Source organism: Coturnix japonica, chromosome 17, assembly GCF_054131305.1.
Source record: "Coturnix japonica strain WE chromosome 17, WE-NBRP24, whole genome shotgun sequence".
In the NCBI taxonomy this organism is placed as follows: domain Eukaryota; kingdom Metazoa; phylum Chordata; class Aves; order Galliformes; family Phasianidae; genus Coturnix; species Coturnix japonica.
Window position 1 is genome coordinate 654,493 of NC_140679.1, and position 23,850 is coordinate 678,342.

General features: G+C 54.1%; 1 protein-coding gene across 1 annotated transcript; it reads left to right on the top strand.

Annotated features, from left to right (window-relative positions):
• The first annotated feature begins 3,742 nt into the window (after nt 1–3,742).
• On the top strand, nt 3,743–23,664 carry LOC146757972 (serine/arginine repetitive matrix protein 2-like). The gene is made up of 7 exons (XM_085518622.1): nt 3,743–3,863; nt 12,768–13,040; nt 13,630–13,737; nt 15,991–16,179; nt 20,419–20,502; nt 23,209–23,288; nt 23,654–23,664. The coding sequence occupies exons 2-7, from the start codon at nt 12,787–12,789 to the stop codon at nt 23,662–23,664; spliced, it is 726 nt and encodes a 241-aa protein (XP_085374748.1). The 5' UTR covers nt 3,743–3,863; nt 12,768–12,786.
• Nucleotides 23,665–23,850: the final 186 nt, after the last annotated feature.

Sequence of the window (23,850 nt, forward strand, 5' to 3'; positions counted from 1 at the left end):
GGGCTATGGGGTCTATGGGGGGGTTATGGGGCCCTATTAGGGGCTATGGGGTTTAAGGGGGGGTTATGGGGCCCTATTAGGGGCTATGGGGTCTATGGGGCCCTATAAGGGGTTATGGGGTTTAAGGGGGGGTTATGGGGCCCTATTAGGGGCTATGGGGTTTAAGGGGGGGTTATGGGGCCCTATTAGGGGCTATGGGGTCTATGGGGCCCTATTAGGGGCTATGGGGTCTATGGGGCCCTATAAGGGGTTATGGGGTTTAAGGGGGGGTTATGGGGCCCTATTAGGGGCTATGGGGTTTAAGGGGGGGTTATGGGGCCCTATTAGGGGCTATGGGGTTTTATAGGGGGGTTATGGGGCCCTATAAGGGGTTATGGGGTCTATGGGGCCCTATTAGGGGCTATGGGGTCTATGGGGCCCTATTAGGGGCTATGGGGTTTAAGGGGGGGTTATGGGGCCCTATTAGGGGCTATGGGGTCTATGGGGCCCTATTAGGGGCTATGGGGTCTATGGGGCCCTATTAGGGGTTATGGGGTCTATGGGGCCCTATTAGGGATTATGGGGTCTATGGGGGGGTTATGGGGCTCTATTAGGGGCTTTGGGGTCTATGGGGGTTATGGGGCCCTATAAGGGGTTAAGGGGTCTATGGGGCCCTATTAGGGGCTATGGGGTTTAAGGGGGGGTTACGGGGCCCTATTAGGGGCTATGGGGTCTATGGGGCCCTATTAGGATCTATGGGGGGGTTATGGGGCCCTATAAGGGGTTATGGGGTCTATGGGGCCCTATTAGGGGCTATGGGGTTTAAGGGGGGGTTATGGGGCCCTATTAGGGGCTATGGGGTTTTATAGGGGGGTTATGGGGCCCTATAAGGGGTTATGGGGTCTATGGGGCCCTATTAGGGGCTATGGGGTCTATGGGGCCCTATTAGGAGCTATGGGGTTTTATAGGGGGGTTATGGGGCCCTATTAGGGACTATGGGGTCTATGGGGCCCTATTAGGGGCTATGGGGTCTATGGGGGGGTTTTGGGGCCCTATTAGGGGCTATGGGGTTTTATAGGGGGGTTATGGGGCCCTATAATGGGTTATGGGGTCTATGGGGCCCTATTAGGGGCTATGGGGTCTATGGGGCCCTATTAGGAGCTATGGGGTTTTATAGGGGGGTTATGGGGCCCTATTAGGGACTATGGGGTCTATGGGGCCCTATTAGGGGCTATGGGGTCTATGGGGGGGTTTTGGGGCCCTATTAGGGGCTATGGGGTTTTATAGGGGGGTTATGGGGCCCTATAATGGGTTATGGGGTCTATGGGGCCCTATTAGGGGCTATGGGGTCTATGGGGCCCTATTAGGGGCTATGGGGTCTATTGGGGGGTTATGGGGCCCTATAAGGGGTTATGGGGTCTATGGGGCCCTATTAGGATCTATGGGGTCTATGGGGCCCTATTAGGGGCTATGGGGTTTAAGGGGGGGCTATGGGGCCCTATTAGGGGCTATGGGGTTTATAGGGTGGTTATGGGGCCCTATTAGGGGCAGTGGGGTTTATAGAGTATCTATGGGGATCTATGGGGTTAATGGGATCTCTGTTGTGCTAATGGGGTCTCTATGGGGTCTCTATGGGGATCAATGGGGCTAATGGGGTCTCCATGGGGTCTTTATAGGGCTAATGGGTCTCTATGGGGTCTCTATGGGGATCTATGGGGTTAATGGAGTCTATGGGTCTCTATGGGGTTAATGGGTTCTCTATGGGTTTAATGGGTTCTCTATGGGGTTCTATGGGGTCTCTATGGCGATAATGGGGTCTCTATGGGGATCTATGGGGTTAATAGGTTCTCTATGGTACTCTATGGGGTCTCTATGGGTCTCTATGGGGTTAATGGGGTCTCTATGGGTTTAATGGGGTCTCTATGGGGTTCTATGGGGCTCTATGGGGTTTCTGGGGTCTCTATGGGGATCTATGGGGTTAATGGGTTCTCTATGGGTTTAATGGGGTTCTATGGGGCTCTATGGGGTTTCTGGGGTCTCTATGGGGATCTATGGGGTTCATAGGGTCTCTATGGGACTGCATGGTGTTTATGGGGTCTCTATAGGGATCTATGGGGTTAATGGGATCTCTGTTGTGCTAATGGGTTCTCTATGGGGTCTCTATGGGGATAATGGGGTCTCTATGGGAATCTATGGGGCCCTGTGGGGTTAATGGGGTCTCTATGGGGATCTATGGGGTCTCTATGGGGATCTATGGGGTCTCTATGGAGATAATGGGGTCTCTATGGGTCTCTATGGAGATAATGGGGTCTCTATGGGTCTCTATGGGGTTAATGGGTTCTCTATGGGTTTAATGGGGTTTCTATGGGTCTCTATGGGTTTAATGGGTTCTCTATGGGGTCTCTATGGGGATCTATGGGGTCAATGGGTTCTCTATGGGTTTAATGGGGTCTCTATGGGGATCTATGGGGTCTCTATGGCGATAATGGGGTCTCTATGGGGATCTATGGGGTTAATAGGTTCTCTATGGGACTCTATGGGGTCTCTATGGGGATCTATGGGGTTAATGGGATCTCTGTTGTGCTAATGGGTTCTTTATGGGGTCTCTATGGGGATAATGGGGTCTCGATGGGGTCTTTATAGGGCTAATGGGGTCTCTATGGGGTTAATGGGGTCTCTATGGGACTCTATGGGGTCTCTATGTGGATCTATGGGGTTAATGGGGTCTCTATGGGTTTAATGGGGTCTCTATGGGGTTAATTGGGTCTCTATGAGGATCTATGGGGTTCATAGGGTCTCTATGGGGCTCCATGGGGTTTATGGGGACTCTGTGGGTATCTGTGGGGTTTATGGGGTCTCTATGGGGATCTATGGGGTTAATGGGTTCTCTATGGGTTTAATGGGGTCTCTATGGGGTTCTATGGGGTCTCTATGGCGATAATGGGGTCTCTATGGGTCTCTATGGGGTCTCTATGGCGATAATGGGGTCTCTATGGGGCTCTATGGGGTCTCTATGGGGATCTATGGGGTCAATGGGTTCTCTATGGGTTTAATGGGGTATCTATGGGGATCTATGGGGTCTCTATGGCGATAATGGGGTCTCTATGGGGATCTATGGGGTTAATGGGGTCTCTATGGGGCTCTATGTGGGGTTTCTAGGATCTCTATGGGGTTAATGGGGTCCCTATGGTGTTTCTGGGCTCTCTGTGGCCTCTATGGGGTTCTACACGGTCTCCGAGGTGTCTCTGTGTGTTCTATGGGATCTATGGGTCCCAATGGGGTTTTTCTATGGGGTCTCGATGCGTTTTTGGGGCGAATTCCAGCAGTTTTGGGGGTCCCGGGACACGGAGGGCGGGACTTGGCTCAGTGCCGCGCTCCCATTGGTCAACGGGAAGACCCCGCGCCATCCCATTGGCTGCCCCGAGCGGGCAGGAAGTCGCCGGCTCAGCCCGCCTCCACCCCATGTTTCCCTGTTAGGGCTGCACAAGATGGCGGCGGGCGCAATGCACGCTGGGAGTAGTAGTCCCCATGAGGCCATTTAAAATGACGTAAAGCGGAAGCTCGAACTACAACTCCCAGCATCCCCCGCGCGATGCTGAGCGAGAGGCATCCTAAGATGGCGGCCCCGCGCCGTGCATTCTGGGAGTTGTAGTCCCTCGTTCCGCCTAGCCATGTTATAGAGCGGAGACCGGAACTACAACTCCCATCGCCCCGCCCACTTCCGGTCTCCCCTCAGTCCGCACTTTGCGCTCTGCCGCCCGTTGGAGCGGAAGTGGAGGCGGAGCCGCGTGGCGTCGCTTCGGGCCGTTCGTGTGGGAAGGAGCCGAGAGGAACCGAACGGAACCGAACCCAGCGGGGCCCACTGAGGAACCGGAGGCCGAGAGGTGAGAACCGGGACCGGGAATGGAATGGAGATGGGGGGGGGACGGGGGGCGGGAAGGCCGCGATCCGTGTGAGGGGAAGGAGCGGATGGGGGGAGGGGAAAGGGAAAAATTGGCGTTTTTGGGGAAAATATGGGGTGATTTGGGGAAAAATGGGGGTTTGGGGGAATAAAGGGTGTTTTTGGGGGGAATATAGTGTGTTTTTGGGGAAAAATGGGGGTTTTGTGGGATAAAATGGGGGTTTGGAGGGAAAGAAGAGTGAGGGGAAAAAAGGGGTTTTGTGAGGAAAAAGTGGGGATTTTGAGGAAGAAATGAGGTTTTGTGAGGAAAAATGGGGATTTCCGAGGGAAAAGTGGGGTTTTGTGAGGGAAAAATGGGGATTTTGAGGAAAACATGAGGTTTTTGTGAGGAAAAAGTGGGTTCTGTGAGGGAAAAGTGGTGATTTTTGAGGGAAAAAGTGGGGTTTTGTGAGGGAAAAGTGGGGTTTTGTGAGGAAAAAGTGGTTTTTGTGAGGGAAAAGTGGGGATTTTGAGGAAAAAATGAGGCTTTGCGAGGAAAAATGGGGATTTCTGAGGGAAAAGTGGGGTTTTGTGAGGGAAAAGTGGGGATTTGTGAGGGAAAAGTGAGGCTTGGTGAGGAAAAAAGGGTTTTTTGTGAGGAAAAGGGTTTTTTATGAGGAGAAAGTGGGTTTTTGTGAGGAAAAAGTAGGGTTTTGTGAGGGGAAATGTGGGGTTTTGAGGAAAAAGTGGGATTTTGAGGGAAAATGGGGATTTTTGTGAGGGAGAAGTGGGGATTTTGTGGGAAAAAAGTGGGTTTTGTGAGAGAAAAGTGGGGATTTGTGAGGAAAAAAGGGGTTTTTGTGAGGAGAAAGTGGGGTTTTGAGGAAAAATGGGGATTTTGAGGAAAAAATTGGGATTTTTGAGGGGAAAGTGGGGTTTTTGTCAGGGAAAAGTGTGGATTTTGAGGAAAAAAGTGAGGTTTTGTGAAGAAAAAATGGGGATTTCTGAGGGAAAAGTGGGGTTTTTGTGAGGAAAAAGTGGGGAATTTGAGGAAAAAAGGGGTTTTTGTGAGGAAAAAGGGTTCTGTGAGGGAAAAGTTGGGGTTTTTTGAGGAGAAAGTGTTTATTTGTGAGGAAAAAGTGGGTTTTGTGAGGAGATAGTGGGGTTTTGTGAGGGAAAAGTGGGGATTTTGAGGAAAAAATGAGGTTTTGTGAGGAAAAATTGGGATTTCTGAGTGAAAAGTGGGGATTTTGTGAGGAAAAAGTGGTTTTTGTGAGGGAAAAGTGGGGATTTTGAGGGAAAAAATGAGGTTTTGTGAGGAAAAATGGGGATTTAGAGGAAAAAAGGGCTTTTTTTGAGGAAAAAGAGGGTTTTTATGAGGAGAAAGTGGGGTTTTGTGAGGGAAAAGTGGGGATTTTGAGGAAAAAAGTGAGGTTTTGTGAGGAAAAATGGGGATTTCTGAAGGAAAAGTGGGGTTTTGTGAGGAAAAAGTGGGGATTTTGAGGGAAAATAGTGGGTTTTAGAGAGGGAAAAGTGGGTTTTTATGAGGAGAAAGTGGGGTTTTGTGAGGGAAAAGTGGGGATTTTGAGGGAAAAAAATGATGTTTTGTGAGAAAAAATGGGGATTTCTGAAGGAAAACGGGTTTTTATGAGGAAAAAAGGCTTTTATGAGGAGAAAGTGGGGTTTTGTGAGGGAAAAGTGGGTTTTGTGAGGGAAAAGTGGGGGTTTTGTGAGGAAAAAGTGGGTTTTTGTGAGGAAAAAGTTGGTTTTTTGTGAGAAATTGTGGGGATTTTGAAAGGAAAAAGTGATTTTTTATGAGGAAAAATGGGATTTTTGAGGGAAAAAGGGGTTTTGTGAGGGGAAATGCGGGGTTTTGAGGAAAAAGTGGATTTTTGAGGGGAAAAGTGGGGTTTTGTGAGGAAAAAAGGGGATTCTGAGGGGGAAAAGTTGGGATTTGTGAGGGGAAAAAGTGCGTTTTTGAGCAAAAAAATCATTTGTAAGGAAGAAAGTGGGGATTTGGGGGGTAAAGGGGGATTTTAAGGGGCAAAAATGGTTTTTTTTTGAGCAAAATGTATTTGTGGGGGATAAAGGGATTTTGTGGGGAAAAAAGTGAGATTTTAAGTGAAAAAGGGATTTTGTGAGGGGAAAAAGTGGATTTTTTTGAGGAAAAAAGTGGGGATTTTGAGGAAAAAAGAGGTTTTGTGAGCTAAAAAGTGGAATTTTGAGAGGAAAAATTGGATATTTGGAGGGGAAAAAGTGGAATTTTAAGGAAAAAGTGGATTTTTTGAGGAAAAAGTGGGAATTTGAGGAAAAAACCTGATTTTCGTGAGCTAAAAAGTGGAATTTTGAGGAAAAAAGTGGATTTTTGGAGGAAAAATGGTTTATTTTGAGGAAAAAATGGGTTTTGTGAGCTAAAAAGTGGAATTTTGAGGGGAAAAAGTGGGATTTTGAGAGGAAAAAGTGGGATTTGGAGGAAAAATGGTTTATTTTGAGGAAAATTTGGGTTTTGTGAGCTAAAAAGTGGAATTTTGAGAGGAAAAAGTGGGATTTTGAGGAAAAAACCTGATTTTCGTGAGCTAAAAAGTGGAATTTTGAGGAAAAAAGTGGATTTTTGGAGGAAAGATGGTTTATTTTGAGGAGAAAAATGGGTTTTGTGAGAGGAAAAAGTGGAATTTTGAGGGGAAAAAGTGGGATTATGAGGAAAAAACCTGGGTTTTGTGAGCTAAAAAGTGGAATTTTGAGGAAAAAAGTGGATTTTTTGAGGAAAAAATTGTTTATTTTGAGGAAAAATGGGTTTTGTGAGCTGAAAAGTGGAAGTTTGAGGGGAAAAAGTGGGATTTTACGGAAAAAACTGATTTTCGTGAGCTAAAAAGTGGAATTTTGAGGAAAAAACTGGTTTTTGTGAGCTATAAAGTGGGATTTTGAGGAAAAAAACTGATTTTAGTGAGCTAAAAAGTGGAATTTTGAGGAAAAAACTGATTTTCGTGAGCTAAAAAGTGGAATTTTGAGGAAAAATGGATTTTTTGAGGAAAAAAATGGTTTTTGTGAGCTAAAAAGTGAGATTTTGAGAGGAAAAAGTGGGATTTTGAGGGAAAAAAATGTTTTTTGTAGCTAAAATGTGGAATTTTGAGGAAAAAAAGGATTTTTTGAGGAAAAATGGTTTATTTTGAGGAAAATTTGGGTTTTGTGAGAGGAAAAAGTGGAAGTTTGAGGGGAAAATTTGGATTTTGTGAGCTAAAAAGTGGAATTTTGAGGGGAAAAAGTGGATTTTGAGGAAAAAAACTGGGTTTTGTGAGCTAAAAAGTGGAATTTTGAGGAAAAAAGTGGGTTTTTGGAGGAAAAATGGTTTATTTTGAGGAAAATTTGGGTTTTGTGAGCTAAAAAGTGAGATTTTGAGAGGAAAAAGTGGGATTTTGAGGAAAAAAACTGATTTTAGTGAGCTAAAAAGTGGAATTTTGAGGAAAAAAGTGGTTTTTGTGAGCTAAAAAGTGGAATTCTGAGGAAAAAAGTGGATTTTTTGAGGAAAAAATTGTTTATTTTGAAAAAAAAAATGGGTTTTATGAGAGGAAAAAGTGGAATTTTGAGAGGAAAAAGTGGGATTTGGAGGAAAAAACCTGATTTTAGTGAGCTAAAAAGTGGAATTTTGAGGAAAAAAGTGGATTTCTTGAGGAAAAATGGTTTATTTTGAGGAAAAATGGGTTTTGTGAGCTGAAAAGTGGAAGTTTGAGGGGAAAAAGTGGGATTTTGAGGAAAAAACTGGGTTTTGTGAGCTAAAAAGTGGAATTTTGAGGGAAAAAAGTGGATTTTTTTGAGAAATCCAATGTTTTTTGTGAGCGAAACATGGAATTTTGAGGGGAAAAATGGTATTTTTGAGGGAAAAGGGGGATTTTGAGGGGAAAAAGTGGGATTTTGAGAGGGAAAAGGTGGGATTTAGGGGAGTTTGTGGGGAAAATGGGGGATTTGGGGCAGTTTGTGAGGGAAAAAGTGGGATTTTGGGGAGAAAAAGTGGGATTTAGGGGAGTTTGTGAGCTGAAAAATGGGATTTTGAGGGGAAAAGTGGGATTTAGGGCAGTTTGTGAGGGGAGAAGTGGGATGTTAGGTAGGAAAAGTGGTTTTTGGGGTAATTTGTGAGGGGAAAAGTAGAATTGGGATTTCAGGGAGTTTGTAAGGGAAAAAGTGGGATTTTGGGGAGAAAAATGGGATTTTGGGGCAATTTGTGAGGGGAAAAATGGGATTTTGAGGGGAAAAAGGGGGATTTGTGAGGGGAAAATGGGATTTTGGGGGAAAAAAGTGGGATTTGGGGAAGATTGTGAGGGGAAAAGGGGATTTTGGGGAGAAAAAGTGGGATTTAGGGTAGTTAGTGTAGAAAACATGAGATTTTGGGTAGAAAAAGTGGGATTTGGGGCAATTTGTGAGGGGAAAAGTGGGATTTTTGGGGGAAAAAGTGGGATTTGGGGCTATTTGGGAGGAGAAAAGTGGGATTTTGGGGGAGAAAAAGTGGTTTTTGGGGTAGTTTGTTCAGAAAATGTGGGATTTTGAGGCGAAAAAGTGGGATTTGGGGCTGTTTGGGAGGAGAAAAGTGGGATTTGGGGGAGAAAGATGGGATTTTGGGGCAGTTTGTAAGGGAAAAAGTGGAATTTTGGGGAGAAAAATGGGATTTTGAGGGGAAAAAGTGGGATTTGGCCAGTTTTAGAGGGGAAAAGTGGGATTTTTGGGAGTAAAAGCGGGATTTCAGTATTTTGTGAGGAGAAAAGAGGGATTTTGAGGGGAAAAAGTGGGATTTTGGGGCAGTTTGTGTGGAAAATGTGGGATTTTGAGGGGGGAAAGTGGGATTTGGGGCTGTTTGGGAGAGGAGAAGTGGGATATTAGGTAAGAAAAGTGGTTTTTGGGGTAGTTTGTGAGGGGAAAAGTGGGATTTTGTGGAGAAAAAGTGGGATTTGGGGCTGTTTCGGAGGAGAAAAATGGGATTTTGGGGCAGTTTGTGAGTTGAAAAATGGGATTTTAAGGGGAAAAAGTGGGATTTGGGGCTGTTTGGGAGGAGAAAAGTGGGATTTTTGGGGAGAAAAAGTGGGATTTAGGGTAGTTTGTGAGTTGAAAAATGGGATTTTAAGGGGAAAAAGTGGAATTTGGGGCAATTTGTGAGGGGAAAATGGGATTTTAGGGGAAAAAGTGGGATTTGGGGCTGTTTGGGAAGGGAAAAGGGGATTTCGGGGAGAAAAAGTGGGATTTAGGGTAGTTTGTAAGGGAAAAAGTGGGATTTTGAGAGGGAAAAGATGAGATTTAGGGGAGTTTGTGTGGAAAATGGGGGATTTGGGGCAGTTTGTGAGGGAAAAAGTGGGATTTTGGGGAGTTTGTGAGCTGAAAAATGGGATTTTGAGGGGAAAAGTGGGATTTAGGGCAGTTTGTGAGGGGAGAAGTGGGATGTTAGGTAGGAAAAGTGGTTTTTGGGGTAATTTGTGAGGGGAAAAGTAGAATTTTGGGGAGAAAAAATGGGATTTCAGGGAGTTTGTAAGGGAAAAAGTGGGATTTTGGGGAGAAAAATGGGATTTTGGGGCAATTTGTGAGGGGAAAAATGGGATTTTGGGGGGAAAAAGTGGGATTTGGGGGCATTTGTGAGGGGAAAAGTGGGATTTTAGGAAGAAAAAATGGGAAGTTTGTACAGAAAATGAGGAATTTTGAGGCGAAAAAGGATTCCATAGGGATCCCATAGGGTCTTATGGGTCTTTATGGGGTCTCATTGGGGGTCCCATGGGGATCTTTGGGTTCCATAGGGATCCCATAGGGGGTTCCATGGGGATCTTTGGGTTCCATAGGGATCCCATAGGGGCTTCCCTGGGACTTTATGGGGTCTCATAGGGGGTTCCATGGGGAACTTGGGGTTCCATAGGGGACTCCCTGGGGATTTTTGGGTTCCAAAGGGATCTCATAGGTGGTTCCTTGGCTTCCATAGGGGTCCTATAGGGGCTGTATGGGGTTCTATAGGGGGTTCCTTGGGGATCTTTGGGTTCCATAGGGATCCCATAGGGGGTTCCTTGGGGATCTTTGGGTTCCATAGGGATCCCATAGGGGGTCCCATGGGGATCTTTGGGTTCCATAGGGATCCCATAGGGGGTTCCTTGGGGATCTTTGGGTTCCATAGGGATCCCGTAGGGGGTCCCATGGGGATCTTTGGGTTCCATAGGGATCCCATAGGGGGTTCCTTGGGGATCTTTGGGTTCCATAGGGATCCCGTAGGGGGTCCCATGGGGATCTTTGGGTTCCATAGGGATCCCATAGGGGGTCCCATGGGGATCTTTGGGTTCTATAGGGGTCTCATAGGGGGTCCCATGGGGATCTTTGGGTTCCATAGGGATCCCATAGGGGGTCCCATAGGGATCTTTGGGTTCTATAGGGATCCCGTAGGGGGTCCCATGGGGATGTTTGGGGTCCCATAGGGGGGTCCTTTGGGATCTTTAGGTTCCATAGGGGTCTCATAGGGGGTCCCATGGGTTCTATAGGGGTCTCATAGGGGGTTCCTTGGGGAACTTGGGGTTCCATAGGGCACTCCCTGGGGATATTTGGGTCCTGTAGTGGTGTTCTATAGGGGCTGTTTGGGGTCCCACAGGGTTTCCATAGGGGTCCCATAGTGGTGCGGGTCCCGGGGGGGCGCTGACTCGGGGGCCCCCCGCAGGGGCGGCAGCGCGGTCGCCATGTACAATGTGATCCATAGGGCATCTGTGGGACCACCTGTGGGTCCCATAGGGGACTCCATAGGGGCTGTATGGGGTCCTATAGGGGGTTCCTTGGGGAACTTTGGGTTCCATAGGGATCCCATAGGGGCTTCCATGGGGATCTTTGGGTTCCATAGGGGTCTCATAGGGGGTCCCATGGGGATCTTTGGGTTCCATAGGGATCCCATAGGGGGTCCTATAGGGATCTTTGGGTTCCATAGGGATCCCATAGGGGGTCCCATGGAGATCTTTGGGTTCTATAGGGGTCTCATAGGGGGTCCCATGGGGATCTTTGGGTTGTATGGGGGTCTCATAGGGGGTCCCATGGGGATCTTTGGGTTCCATAGGGATCCCATAGGGGGTCCCATAGGGATCTTTGGGTTCCATAGGGATCCCATAGGGGGTCCCATAGGGATCTTTGGGTTCCATAGGGATCCCATAGGGGGTCCCATAGGGATCTTTGGGTTCCATAGGGATCCCATAGGGGTTTCCTTGGGGATCTTTGGGTTCTATAGGGATCCCATAGGAGCCTCCCTGGGGATGTTTGGGGTCCCATAGGGGGGTCCTTTGGGATCTTTAGGTTCCATAGGGGTCTCATAGGTGGTCCCATGGGTTCTATAGGGGTCTCATAGGGGGTTCCTTGGGGAACTTGGGGTTCCATAGGGCACTCCCTGGGGATATTTGGGTCCCATAGTAGTGTTCTATAGGGGATGTTTGGGGTCCCATAGGGGGTTTCTCTAGGGTTTCCATAGGGGTCCCATAGTGGTGCGGGTCCCGGGGGGGCGCTGACTCGGGGTCCCCCGCAGGGGCGGCAGCGCGGTCGCCATGTACAATGGGATCCATAGGGCATCTGTGGGACCACCTGTGGGTCCCATAGGGGACTCCATAGGGGCTGTATGGGGTCCTATAGGGGGTTCCTTGGGGATCTTTGGGTTTCATAGGGATCCCATAAGGGGTCCCATGGGGATCTTTGGGTTCTATAGGGGTCTCATAGGGGGTCCCATGGGGATCTTTGGGTTCCATAGGGGTCTCATAGGGGGTCCCATGGGGATCTTTGGGTTCCATAGGGATCCCATAGGGGGTCCCATGGGGATCTTTGGATTCTATAGGGGTCTCATAGGGGGTCCCATGGGGATCTTTGGGTTCTATAGGGGTCTCATAGGGGGTCCCATGGGGATCTTTGGGTTCTATAGGGGTCTCATAGGGGGTCCCATGGGGATCTTTGGGTTCCATAGGGATCCCATAGGAGCCTCCCTGGGGATGTTTGGGGTCCCATAGGGGGTTCCATGGGGATCTTTAGGTTCCATAGGGGTCTCATAGGGGGTCTCATGGGTTCTATAGGGGTCTCATAGGGGGTTCCTTGGGGAACTTGGGGTTCCATAGGGCACTCCCTGGGGTTCTTTGGGTCCCATAGGGGTGTTCCATAGGGGATGTTTGGGTTCCATAGGGGTCCCATAGTGGTGCGGGTCCCGGGGGGGCGCTGACTCGGGGGCCCCCCGCAGGGGCGGCAGCGCGGTCGCCATGTACAATGGGATCCATAGGGCATCTGTGGGACCACCTGTGGGTCCCATAGGGGACTCCATAGGGGCTGTATGGGGTCCTATAGGGGGTTCCTTGGGGATCTTTGGGTTTCATAGGGATCCCATAAGGGGTCCCATGGGGATCTTTGGGTTCTATAGGGGTCTCATAGGGGGTCCCATGGGGATCTTTGGGTTCCATAGGGGTCTCATAGGGGGTCCCATGGGGATCTTTGGGTTCCATAGGGATCCCATAGGGGGTCCCATGGGGATCTTTGGATTCTATAGGGGTCTCATAGGGGGTCCCATGGGGATCTTTGGGTTCTATAGGGGTCTCATAGGGGGTCCCATGGGGATCTTTGGGTTCTATAGGGGTCTCATAGGGGGTCCCATGGGGATCTTTGGGTTCCATAGGGATCCCATAGGAGCCTCCCTGGGGATGTTTGGGGTCCCATAGGGGGTTCCATGGGGATCTTTAGGTTCCATAGGGGTCTCATAGGGGGTCTCATGGGTTCTATAGGGGTCTCATAGGGGGTTCCTTGGGGAACTTGGGGTTCCATAGGGCACTCCCTGGGGTTCTTTGGGTCCCATAGGGGTGTTCCATAGGGGATGTTTGGGTTCCATAGGGGTCCCATAGTGGTGCGGGTCCCGGGGGGGCGCTGACTCGGGGGCCCCCCGCAGGGGCGGCAGCGCGGTCGCCATGTACAATGGGATCGGGTTGCCGACGCCGCGGGGCAGCGGCACCAACGGCTACGTGCAGCGCAACCTGTCGGCCCTACGGCACAAGAGGGAGCGCGTGGAACCCAGAGCCGACGAGGAGCTGCTCCGAACCGAAGCCGCCGCCGCAGCCGCCGCTCTGCCCAAGCGGCCCAACAGAGACATCCTGGACCACGAACGGAAACGCAAAGTCGAGCTGAAATGCCTCGAGCTCTCCGAGCTCATGGAGGAGCAGGGGTGAGATACACGGGGACACGTCACCCCCCATTTGACCCTGTGTTGTGTGTCCCCCCCCTTTTGACCCTCTGTACCCTCCTTTGGCCCTGTGTCCCCCCCCCCCCTTTGTGCCCCTGTACCCCCCCTCTGGTCCTGTGTCCACCCCCTTTGTCCCTGTATCCCCCCGCTTTGGCCCTGTGCTCCCCCCCCCCTTTGACCCTGTGTCATCCCCCCCCTTTTTAACCCTGTGTTGTCCCCCTTTTTGGCCCTGTATCCCCCCCCTTTGGACCCTTTGTCCCCCCCCAACCCCCCTTTGACCCTGTGTTGTCCTGCCTTTTGGCCCTGTATCCCCCCCTTTGGCCCTGTGTCCCCCCCCCTTAGGCCCTGTCCCCCGCCCCCCCCCTTTTGGCCCTGTATCCCCCCTATTTAACCCTCTGTATCCCCAGACCTCAACCCTCAAACCTCCCCCTCCCAACCCCCACAACCCCAAACCCACCCCTCCACCCCCCTCCCAGCCCCACCCAGCCCCCAAACCCACCCCCCCATGCCCCCTTTTTCAGCCCCTAGCCCCATAGCAGTGGGTCCCTGACCCCCGTGTGCTGCCCCCCAGGTACACAGAGAGTGAGATCCAGGAGAAGGTGGCGACGTTCCGCACCATGCTGCTCGAGAGGGACGTCGTGCTGGGCAAGGACGGAGACGCACCCGAGCAGCGACCCACGTGAGTCACAACACGTGGACCCACAGAGTCGGCTCAAACACACACTGACCCCATATGGACCCACAGAGTCGGCTCAAACACACACTGACCCCATATGGACCCACAGAGTCGGCTCAAACACACACTGACCCCATATGGACCCACAGAGTCGGCTCAAACACACACTGACCCCATATGGACCCACAGAGTCGGCTCAAACACACACTGACCCCATATGGACCCACAGAGTCAGCTCAAACACACACTGACCCCATATGGACCCACAGAGTCGGCTCAAACACACACTGACCCCATATGGACCCACAGAGAGTCAGCTCAAACACACACTGACCCCATATGGACACATAGAGTCACATTGAACCCATATGGACCCACAGAATCAGCTCAAACACACACTGACCCCATATGGACCCACAGAGTCACATTGAACCCATATGGACCCACAGAGTCAGCTCAAACACACACTGACCCCATATGGACACAGAGAGTCACACCCACCCCATATGGACCCATAGAGTCAGCTCAAACACATACTGACCCCATATGGACACATAGAGTCACACCCACCCCATATGGACCCACAGAGTCAGCTCAAACACACACTGACCCCATATGGACCCATAGAGTCACACCCACCCCATATGGAACCATATGGACCCATAGAGTCACACTGACCCCATACAGACCCATATGGACCCATAGAGTCACACTGACCCCATGTGGACCCATATGGACCCATAGAGTCACACCCACCCCATATGGAACCATATGGACCCATAGAGTCACACCAAACCCATACAGACCCATATGGACCCATAGAGTCACACCCACCCCATACAGACCCATATGGACCCGTAGAGTCACACCGAACCCATACAGACCCATATGGACACATAGAGTCACACCCACCCCATATGGACCCACAGAGTCGGCTCAAACACACACTGACCCCATATGGACACATAGAGTCACACCCACCCCATATGGACCCATAGAGTCACACTGACCCCATGTGGACCCATATGGACCCATAGAGTCACACTGACCCCATACATACCCATATGGACCCATAGAGTCACACTGACCCCATACATACCCATATGGACCCATAGAGTCACACTGACCCCATATGGAACCATATGGACCCATAGAGTCACACCAAACCCATATGGACCCATATGGACCCCTAGAGTCACACCCACCCCATATGGAACCATATGGACCCATAGAGTCACACCCACCCCATATGGACCCATAGGGACCCATAGAGCCACACTGACCCCATATGGACCCATATGGACCCATAGAGCCACACTGACCCCATATGGACCCATATGGACCCATAGAGTCACACTGATCCCATACAGACCCATATGGACCCATAGAGTCACACCCACCCCATATGGACCCATAGAGTCACCTGAAACACACACGGACCCCATACGGACCCATAGAGTCACACCAACCCCATACGGACCCATAGAGTCACACCGACCCCATATGGACCCATAGAATCTCCCCCCCACACCTCCCCGCCCTCCCCCCCATATACTTTCTTTTCCATATATTCTCTCTTCCTTACATATCCCCCCCCATATGTCCCCCCTCCATATGTCCCCCCTCCATATGTCCCCCCCCCATATATCCCCCCCCATATATCCCCCCCCATATGTCCCCCCCATATGTCCCCCCCATATATCCCCCCCATATATCCCCCCCCATATATCCCCCCCCATATATCCCCCCCCATATATCCCCCCCCATATATCCCCCCCCATATATCCCCCCCCATATATCCCCCCCATATATCCCCCCCTTATATCCCCCCCCATATGTCCCCCCCCATATTCCCCCCATATCCCCCATACATCCCCCCATACATCCCCCCATACATCCCCCCATACATCCCCCCATACATCCCCCCATACATCCCCCCATACATCCCCCCATACATCCCCCCATACATCCCCCCATACATCCCCCCCCATATATCCCCCCCCATATATCCCCCCCCATATATCCCCCCCCATATATCCCCCCCCATATATCCCCCCCCATATATCCCCCCCCATATATCCCCCCCCATATATCCCCCCCCATATATCCCCCCCCATATATCTCCCATATACCCCCCATACATCCCCCATATATCCCCCCCCATCCATCCCCCATCCATCCCCCATACACCCCCCATACATCCCCATACACCCCCCATACATCCCCATACCCCCCCTAACCCCGGTGTCCCCTCAGTGTGGCAGATCCCCCCCATGAGCTGGATGCTGTGGATCAGAAGAACGAGCGCCTTCGCGCAGCGTTTGGTATCAGCGACTCGTACGTGGACGGCAGCGCCTTCGACCCCGCGCGGCGCAGGGACCTGGACAGGAGCAACGACAGGAGCAGCGACACGGCGCAGGGCAACGACGGCAGCACTGCACCCAGGTACTGCCCTTATATACACCTGCCTCTATGGGGCACCACATTGAGCCCCAATGCACCCCCCACTGCCCCCCATTACCCCCATGTGGCCTTCAGGACCCCCTAGTGTCCCCCATTACCCCCCCATGTCCCTCTGTGCCCCCCCATTATCCCCCATTACCCCCCCATGTCCTTCTGGGCCCCCCCAGTGCCTCCCATTCCATCACAGGTACCCACCCCTTACCCACAGCTGCCTCTATGGGGCACCCCATTGCATCCTATTACCCCTCAGTGTCCTTCTGTGTCCCCCATTGATCCCCAGTGCCCCCCATTGCATCCCTGATACTGCCCTGTACCCACACCTGCCTCTATGGGGCACCCCATTGATCCTACTGCCCCCCATTGCATCCCTGATACTGCCCTGTACCCACACCTGCCTCTATGGGGCACCCCATTGATCCTACTGCCCCCCATTGCATCCCTGATACTGCCCTGTACCCACACCTGCCTCTATGGGACACCCCATTGATCCCCATTGCCCCCATTCCATCCCTGATACTGCCCTGTACCCACACCTGCCTCTATGGGGCACCCCATTGATCCTACTGCCCCCCATTGCATCCCTGATACTGCCCTGTACCCACACCTGCCTCTATGGGGCACCCATTGATCCCCAGTGCCTCCCAGTGCCCCCATTACACCCATGTGGCCTTCATGCCCCCCTAGTGTCCCCCATATTACCCCCCCATGTCCCTCTGTGCCCCCCATTACCCCCATATGTCCTTCAGGACCCCCCAGTGCCCCCCATTACCCCCATATGTCCTTCAGGACCCCCCAGTGCCCCCCATTACCCCCATGTGTCCTTCAGGACCCCCCAGTGCCCCCCATTACCCCCATGTGTCCTTCAGGACCCCCCAGTGCCCCCCATTACCCCCATGTGTCCTTCAGGACCCCCCAGTGCCCCCCATTACCCCCATGTGTCCTTCAGGACCCCCCAGTGCCCCCCATTACCCCCATGTGTCCTTCAGGACCCCCCAGTGCCCCCCATTACCCCCATGTGTCCTTCAGGACCCCCCAGTGCCCCCCATTACCCCCATGTGTCCTTCAGGACCCCTCAGTGCCCCCCATTACCCCCATGTGTCCTTCAGGACCCCCTAGTGTCCCCTATATTACCCCCCAGTATTCCTCTTTGTCCCCCATTAACCCCTAGTGTCCCTCTCTGGCCCCCCATTACCCCTCAGTGTCCCTCTGGGCCCCCCAGTGCCCCCCATTACCCCCCCATGTCCCTCTATGCCACCCTAGTGCCCCCCATTACCCCCCAGTGTCCTTCTGTGTCCTTCTGGGCCCCCCCATTGCCTCCCATTGCATCCCAGGTACCCACCCCTTACCCACATCTACCTCTGTGGGACACCCCATTGATCCCCAGTGCCCCCCATTCCATCCCTGATACTGCCCTGTACCCACACCTGCCTCTATGGGGCACCCCATTGATCCCCAGTGCCCCCCATTGCATCCCTGATACTGCCCTGTACCCACACCTGCCTCTATGGGACACCCCATTGATCCTACTGCCCCCCATTGCATCCCTGATACTGCCCTGTACCCACACCTGCCTCTATGGGACACCCCATTGATCCTACTGCCCCCCATTGCATCCCTGATACTGCCCTGTACCCACACCTGCCTCTATGGGGCACCCCATTGATCCTACTGCCCCCCATTGCATCCCTGATACTGCCCTGTACCCACACCTGCCTCTATGGGACACCCCATTGATACCCAGTGCCCCCCATTGCATCCCTGATACTGCCCTGTACCCACACCTGCCTCTATGGGACACCCCATTGATCCTACTGCCCCCCATTGCATCCCTGATACTGCCCTGTACCCACACCTGCCTCTATGGGACACCCCATTGAGCCCCAGTGCCCCCCCCCAGTGTCTCCCATTCCATCCCAGTGTCCCCCATTGCCTCCCAGTGCCCCCCATTCCATCCCAGGTACCCACCCCTTACCCACACCTGCTTCTATGGGTCACCCCATTGATCCCCAGTGCCCCCCATTCCATCCCAGGTACCCACACTCTGCACTGTGGGTCCCCATTCCACTCCAGTGTCCCTCTGGGCCCCCCCATTGCCCCCCATTGCCCCCATGTGGCCTTCAGGACCCCCCCCAGTGCCCCCCATTACCCCCATGTGTCCTTCAGGACCCTCCAGTGTTTCCCATTATCCCCCCATGACCTTCTGTGCCCCCCCAGTGTCCCCCATTACCCCCCAGTGTCCTTCTGGGCCCCCCCATTGCTTCCCATTGCATCCCAGGTACCCACCCCTTACCCACATCTACCTCTATGGGACACCCCATTGATCCCCAGTGCCCCCCAGTTCCCCTCCATCCCCTTCTGTGCCCCCATTTTCCCCCTCTATCCCCCCATAGACCCCCATTTTCCCCCTCTATCCCCCCATAGACCCCCATTTTCCCCCTCTGTCCCCCCATAGACCCCCATTTTCCCCCTCTATCCCCCCATAGACACCCATTTTCCCCCTCTATCCTCCTCTACCCTCCCCACAGCCCCCCAGTTTCCCCCATAGCCCCCCATTTTCCTCCCCTATTCTCCTCTAACCCCCCACAGGCCCCCATTTTTCCCCCTCTACCCCCATAGACCCCCCATTTTCCCCCTCTATCCCCCCATAGACCCCCATTTTCCCCCTCTATCCCCCCATTGACACCCATTTTCCCCCTCTATCCCCCCACAGCCCCCCAGTTTCCCCCTATAGCCCCCCAGTTTCCCCCCCATTCCCCTCTAACCACCCATAGACACCCATTTTCCTCCTCTATCTCCCCATAGACCCCCATTTTCCCCCTTAATCTCCATCTAATCTCCCATAGCCCCCCTGTCTCCCCCCATAGCTCCCCATTTACCCCCCATCCCCTTCTGTCCCCCCACAGCACCCCAGTTTTCCCCCATAGCCCCCCATTTTCTCCCCCTATCCCCCTCTAATCCCCCATAAGTCCCCATTTTCCCCTTCTGCCCCCTCCCACAGCCCCCTAGTTCCCCCTATTTCCCTCTATTCCCCCATATGCCACCATTTTCCCCCCCATCCTCCTCAAACCCCCCATAGGACCCCATTTTCCTCCTCTATCCCCCCATAGATCCCCATTTTCCCCTTCTATCCCCCCCCACAGCCCCCCAATTCCCCCCTATCCCCGTCTGTCCCCCCGTAGCCCCCCATTTTCCCACCCAAATCCCTTCTAACCCCACATAGGCTCCCATTTTCCCCCTCTATCCCCCCCATAGACCCCCATTGTCCCACTCTACCCCCCCACAACCCCCCAGTTTCCCCCCAGTAGTACTCCAGTTTCCCCCCATTCCGCTCTAACCCCCCATAGCCCCCCAGTTTCCCCCCCATTCCCCTCTAACCCCCCATAGCCCCCCATTTTCTCCCTCTAACCCCCCCATAGCCCCTCAGTTTCCTCCTATTCCCCTCTAACCCCCCATAGACTCCCATTTTCCCCCTCTAACCCCGCTATAGCCCCCCAGTTTCCCCCCTATTCCCCTCTAACCCCCCATAGCCCCCTAGTTCCCCCCCATTCCCCTCTATCCCCCCATAGACCCCCATTTTCCCCCTCTAACCCCCCATAGTCCCCCAGTTTCCCCCCTATTCCCCTCTAACCCCCCATAGATTCCCATTTTCCCCCTCTAACCCCCCATAGCCCCCCAGTTTCCCCCCTATTCCCCTCTAACCCCCCATAGCCCCCCATTTTCCCCCTCTAACCCCCCATAGACACTCATTTTCCCCCCCATTCCCCTGTAATCCCCCATAGACCCCCGTTTTCCCCCTCTATCCCCCTATAGACACTCATTTTCCCCCCCATTCCCCTGTAATCCCCCATAGACCCCTGGTTTCCACCTCTAACCCCCCATAGCCCCCCATTTTCCCCCTCTAACCCCCCACAGCCCCCCAGTTTCCCCCCTATTCCCCTCTAACCCCCCATAGACCCCCATTTTCCCCCTCTAACCCCCCTATAACTTCCCAGTTTCCCCCCCATTCCCCTCTAACCCTCCCATAGCCCCCCATTTTCCCCCCTATTCCCCTCTAACCACCCATAGACAGCCATTTTCCCCCTCTTACCCCCCCATAGACCCCCATTTTCCCCCTCCATCCCCCTCTAACCACCCATAGACCCCCATTTTCCCCCTCTATCCCCCTATAGCCCCCCATTTCCCCCCCATATCCCCCGCTGACCCCCTCTGTTTGCCCCCCAGCGCTGCGGTGCCCCGTGCCTCGTCCAGCTCCCCATCGCCGTCACCCAAGCAGAAGAAGAAGAAGAAGAAGAAAGACCGGGGACGGTGAGCTATGGGGCAGGAAAGGGGGCAGAAAAGGGGGTGTTGGGGGGCAGAAAAGGGGGCACTTGGGGGCCAGGGGGGGCAGGGAGGGGGCTCGGGGGGCAGAAAAGGGGCTACAGTGGGGCAGAAAGGGGCATGGGGGGGATATAGAGGGTACAGGGGGGTCAGAATGGGGCCACTGGGATAGAAAGGGGGCACAGGGGGGTAGGAAGGGGGCACAGTGGGGCGGAAAGGGGGCACAGGAAGGAAGAAAGGGGCTCAGTGGGGCGGAAAGGGGGCACAGGGGCAGATAGGGGACACTGGGGGGCAGAAAAGGGGATACAGGGGGTCAGAATGGGGCAGAAGGGGGGCTACAGTGGGGCAGAAAGGGGCACGGGGGGCAGAAAGGGGGTGCAGGAGGGCAGAATGGGGTGCTGTGTGGCAGGAGGGGGAAGGAAAGGGGCATGGGGGGCTAAAGGGGGTATAGGGGATCGGAATGGGGTAGGAAAGGGGCACAGTGGGGCAAAAGCGGGTACAGGGGGTCAGAATGGGGCCATAGTGGGGCAGGAAAGGGGAATGGGGAGCTAAAGGGGGTGCAGGGGGTCAGAATGAAGCAGGAAAGGGGAATGGGGGGCTAAAGGGGGTGCAGGGGGTCAGAGTGGGGCCACAGAGGGGCAGGAAAGGGGCATGGGGGGCTAAAGGGGGCATAAATGGGTCGGAATAGGGCAGAAAGGGGGCACAGTGGGGCAGGAAGGGGGCTAAGGGGTCAGAATGGGGCAAAGTGGGGCAGGAAGGGGGCAAAGTGGGGCAGAAAAGGGGTGCTGTGGGGCAGAAGAGGGGCACAGGGGGGCAGGAAAGGGGTTACAGGGGGTCACAGTGGGGCAGAAAGGGGTTACAGGGGGGCAGGAAAGGGAAACAGTGGGGCAGAAAAGGGGCACAGAGGGGCAAAGTGGAGGTTTTGGGCTGGAATAGGGGAGAATGAGACAAATGGGGGAATAAGGGGGGCAGGTGTGGGGCAAAGGGGGGCAGTTGTGGGGCAAATAGGGGCAAAGGGGGGCAGTTATGGGGCAAAAAGGGGCAGAGGGGGGCAGTTGTGGGGCAAATAGGGGCAGAGGGGTGCAGTTGTGGGGCAAATAGGGCAGAGGGGGGCAGTTATGGGGCAAATAGGGGCAGAGGGGGGCAGTTATGGGGCAAATGAGGGCAGAGGGGGGCAGTTGTGGGGCAAATGGGGGCAGTTATAGGGCAGAGGAGGGGGCAGTTATGGGGCAAATGAGGGCAGAGGGGGGCAAATAGGGGCAGAGGGGGGCAGTTGTGGGGCAAATGAGGGCAGAGGGGTGCAGTTGTGGGGCAAATAGGGGCAGAGGGGGGCAGTTATGGGGCAGATGAGGGCAGAGGGGTGCAGTTGTGGGGCAAATAGGGGCAGAGGGGGGCAGTTATGGGGCAAATAGGGGCAGAGGGGGGCAGTTATGGGGCAAATGAGGGCAGAGGGGGGCAGTTGTGGGGCAAATGGGGCAGTTATAGGGCAGAGGAGGGGTGCAGTTATGGGGCAAATGAGGGCAGAGGGGGGCAGTTATGGGGCAAATAGGGGCAGAGGGGGGCAGTTGTGGGGCAAATGAGGGCAGAGGGGGGCAGTTATGGGGCAAATAGGGGCAGAGGGGGCAGTTATGGGGCAAATGAGGGCAGAGGGGGGCAGTTGTGGGGCAAATGGGGGCAGTTATAGGGCAGAGGAGGGGTGCAGTTATGGGGCAAATGAGGGCAGAGGGGGGCAGTTATGGGGCAAATAGGGGCAGAGGGGGGCAGTTGTGGGGCAAATGAGGGCAGAGGGGGGCAGTTATGGGGCAAATAGGGGCAGAGGGGGGCAGTTATGGGGCAAATGAGGGCAGAGGGGGGCAGTTGTGGGGCAAATGGCAGTTATAGGGCAGAGGAGGGGGCAGTTATGGGGCAAATGAGGGCAGAGGGGGGCAGTTATGGGGCAAATAGGGGCAGAGCGGGCAGTTATGGGGCAAATGAGGGCAGAGGGGGGGCAGTTATGGGGCAAATAGGGGCAGGGGGGCAGTTATGGGGCAAATGAGGGTAGAAGGGTGGCAGTTATGGGGCAAATAGGGGCAGAGGGTGGCAGTTATGGGGCAAATAGGGACAGAGGGGGCAGTTATTGGGCAAATAGGGGTAGAAGGGGGGCAGTTATGGGGCAAATAGGGGTAGAAGGGGGGCAGTTATGGGGCAAATAGGGGTAGAAGGGGGGCAGTTATGGGGCAGATAGGGGTAGAAGGGGGGCAGTTGTGGAGCAAATAGGGGCAGAGGGGGGCAGTTATGGGGCAAATAGGGGCAGAGGGGGGCAGTTGTGGGGCAAATAGGGGCAGAGGGGGGCAGTTGTGGGGCAAATAGGGGCAGAGGGGGGCAGTTGTGGGGCAGATGGGGCAGTTAAGGGGCAACTGGGGGCAGAGGAGGGCAGTTGTGGGGCAGATGGGGCAGTTATGGGGCAAATGGGGGCAGAGGAGGGCAGTTGTGGGGCAGAGGGGGGCAATTGTGGGGCAGAGGGGGGCAGTTGTGGGGCAGATGGAGCAGTTATGGGGCAAATGGGGGCAGAGGGAGGCAGTTATGGAGCAAAGGGGGCAGTTGTGTGTCCCAAGGGGTCATTTTTGGGGTGGGCCGTGTCGATTTTGGTGCAAAACGGTCCTTTTTGGGGTTGGAGCCTGATGTGTTTTATTTTGGGGGGGGGGGGGTCTTCAGCTCTGAGAGCCGCTCCGGGGAGAGGAAGAAGGCCAAGAAGAAGAAGCACAGGTGGGGATGGGGGGGGGGGCAATTCGGGGGTGGGCGGGGGGGGCAGTTGGGGGGGAGGGGGCAACTGGGGGAGAGGGTGGCAGTTTGGGGGGGGGGCAATTGGGGGGGAAGGGGGCAGTTTGGGGGGGAGGGGGGCAGTTTGGGGGGGGCAGTTGGGGTGGAGGGGGCAACTGGGGGGAGAGGGGCAGTTTGGGGGTGGAGGGGGGCAGTTTGGGGGGTGGGGGGGCAATTGGGGGGAAGGGGGGCAGTTTGGTGGGGGACAATTGGGGGGGAAGGGGGCAGTTTGGGGGTGGAGGGGGGCAGTTTGGGAGAGGGGCAATTGGGGGGAGAGGGGCAGTTTGGGGGGTGGGGAGGAGGGCACTTTGGGGGTTGGGGGGGGCAATTAGGGGCTCAGGTGGCAGTTAGAGAGGGGGCAGTTTGGGGGGGGAGGGGGGGGGAGGGGGGCAATTGGGGAAGGGGCAGTTGGGTGGGGCAAAGGGGCAGTTTGGGGTGGGAGGGGGCAATTGGGGAGGGGGCAGCTGGGGTTGGGGGGGGCAATTCGGGGGAAGAGGAGTGGGGGGCAGTTTGGGTGGGAGGGCATTGGGAGGGCAG

Excerpts from the sequence above, each read along its gene's own strand:
- LOC146757972 (XM_085518622.1), top strand. The coding sequence starts at position 12,787 with ATGTACAATGGGATCGGGTTGCCGACGCCGCGGGGCAGCGGCACCAAC. Across the intron at positions 13,738-15,990 it reads GCACCCGAGCAGCGACCCAC|TGTGGCAGATCCCCCCCATG; the intron begins GTGAGTCACAAC and ends GTGTCCCCTCAG. Across the intron at positions 20,503-23,208 it reads AAGAAGAAAGACCGGGGACG|CTCTGAGAGCCGCTCCGGGG; the intron begins GTGAGCTATGGG and ends GGGGGTCTTCAG.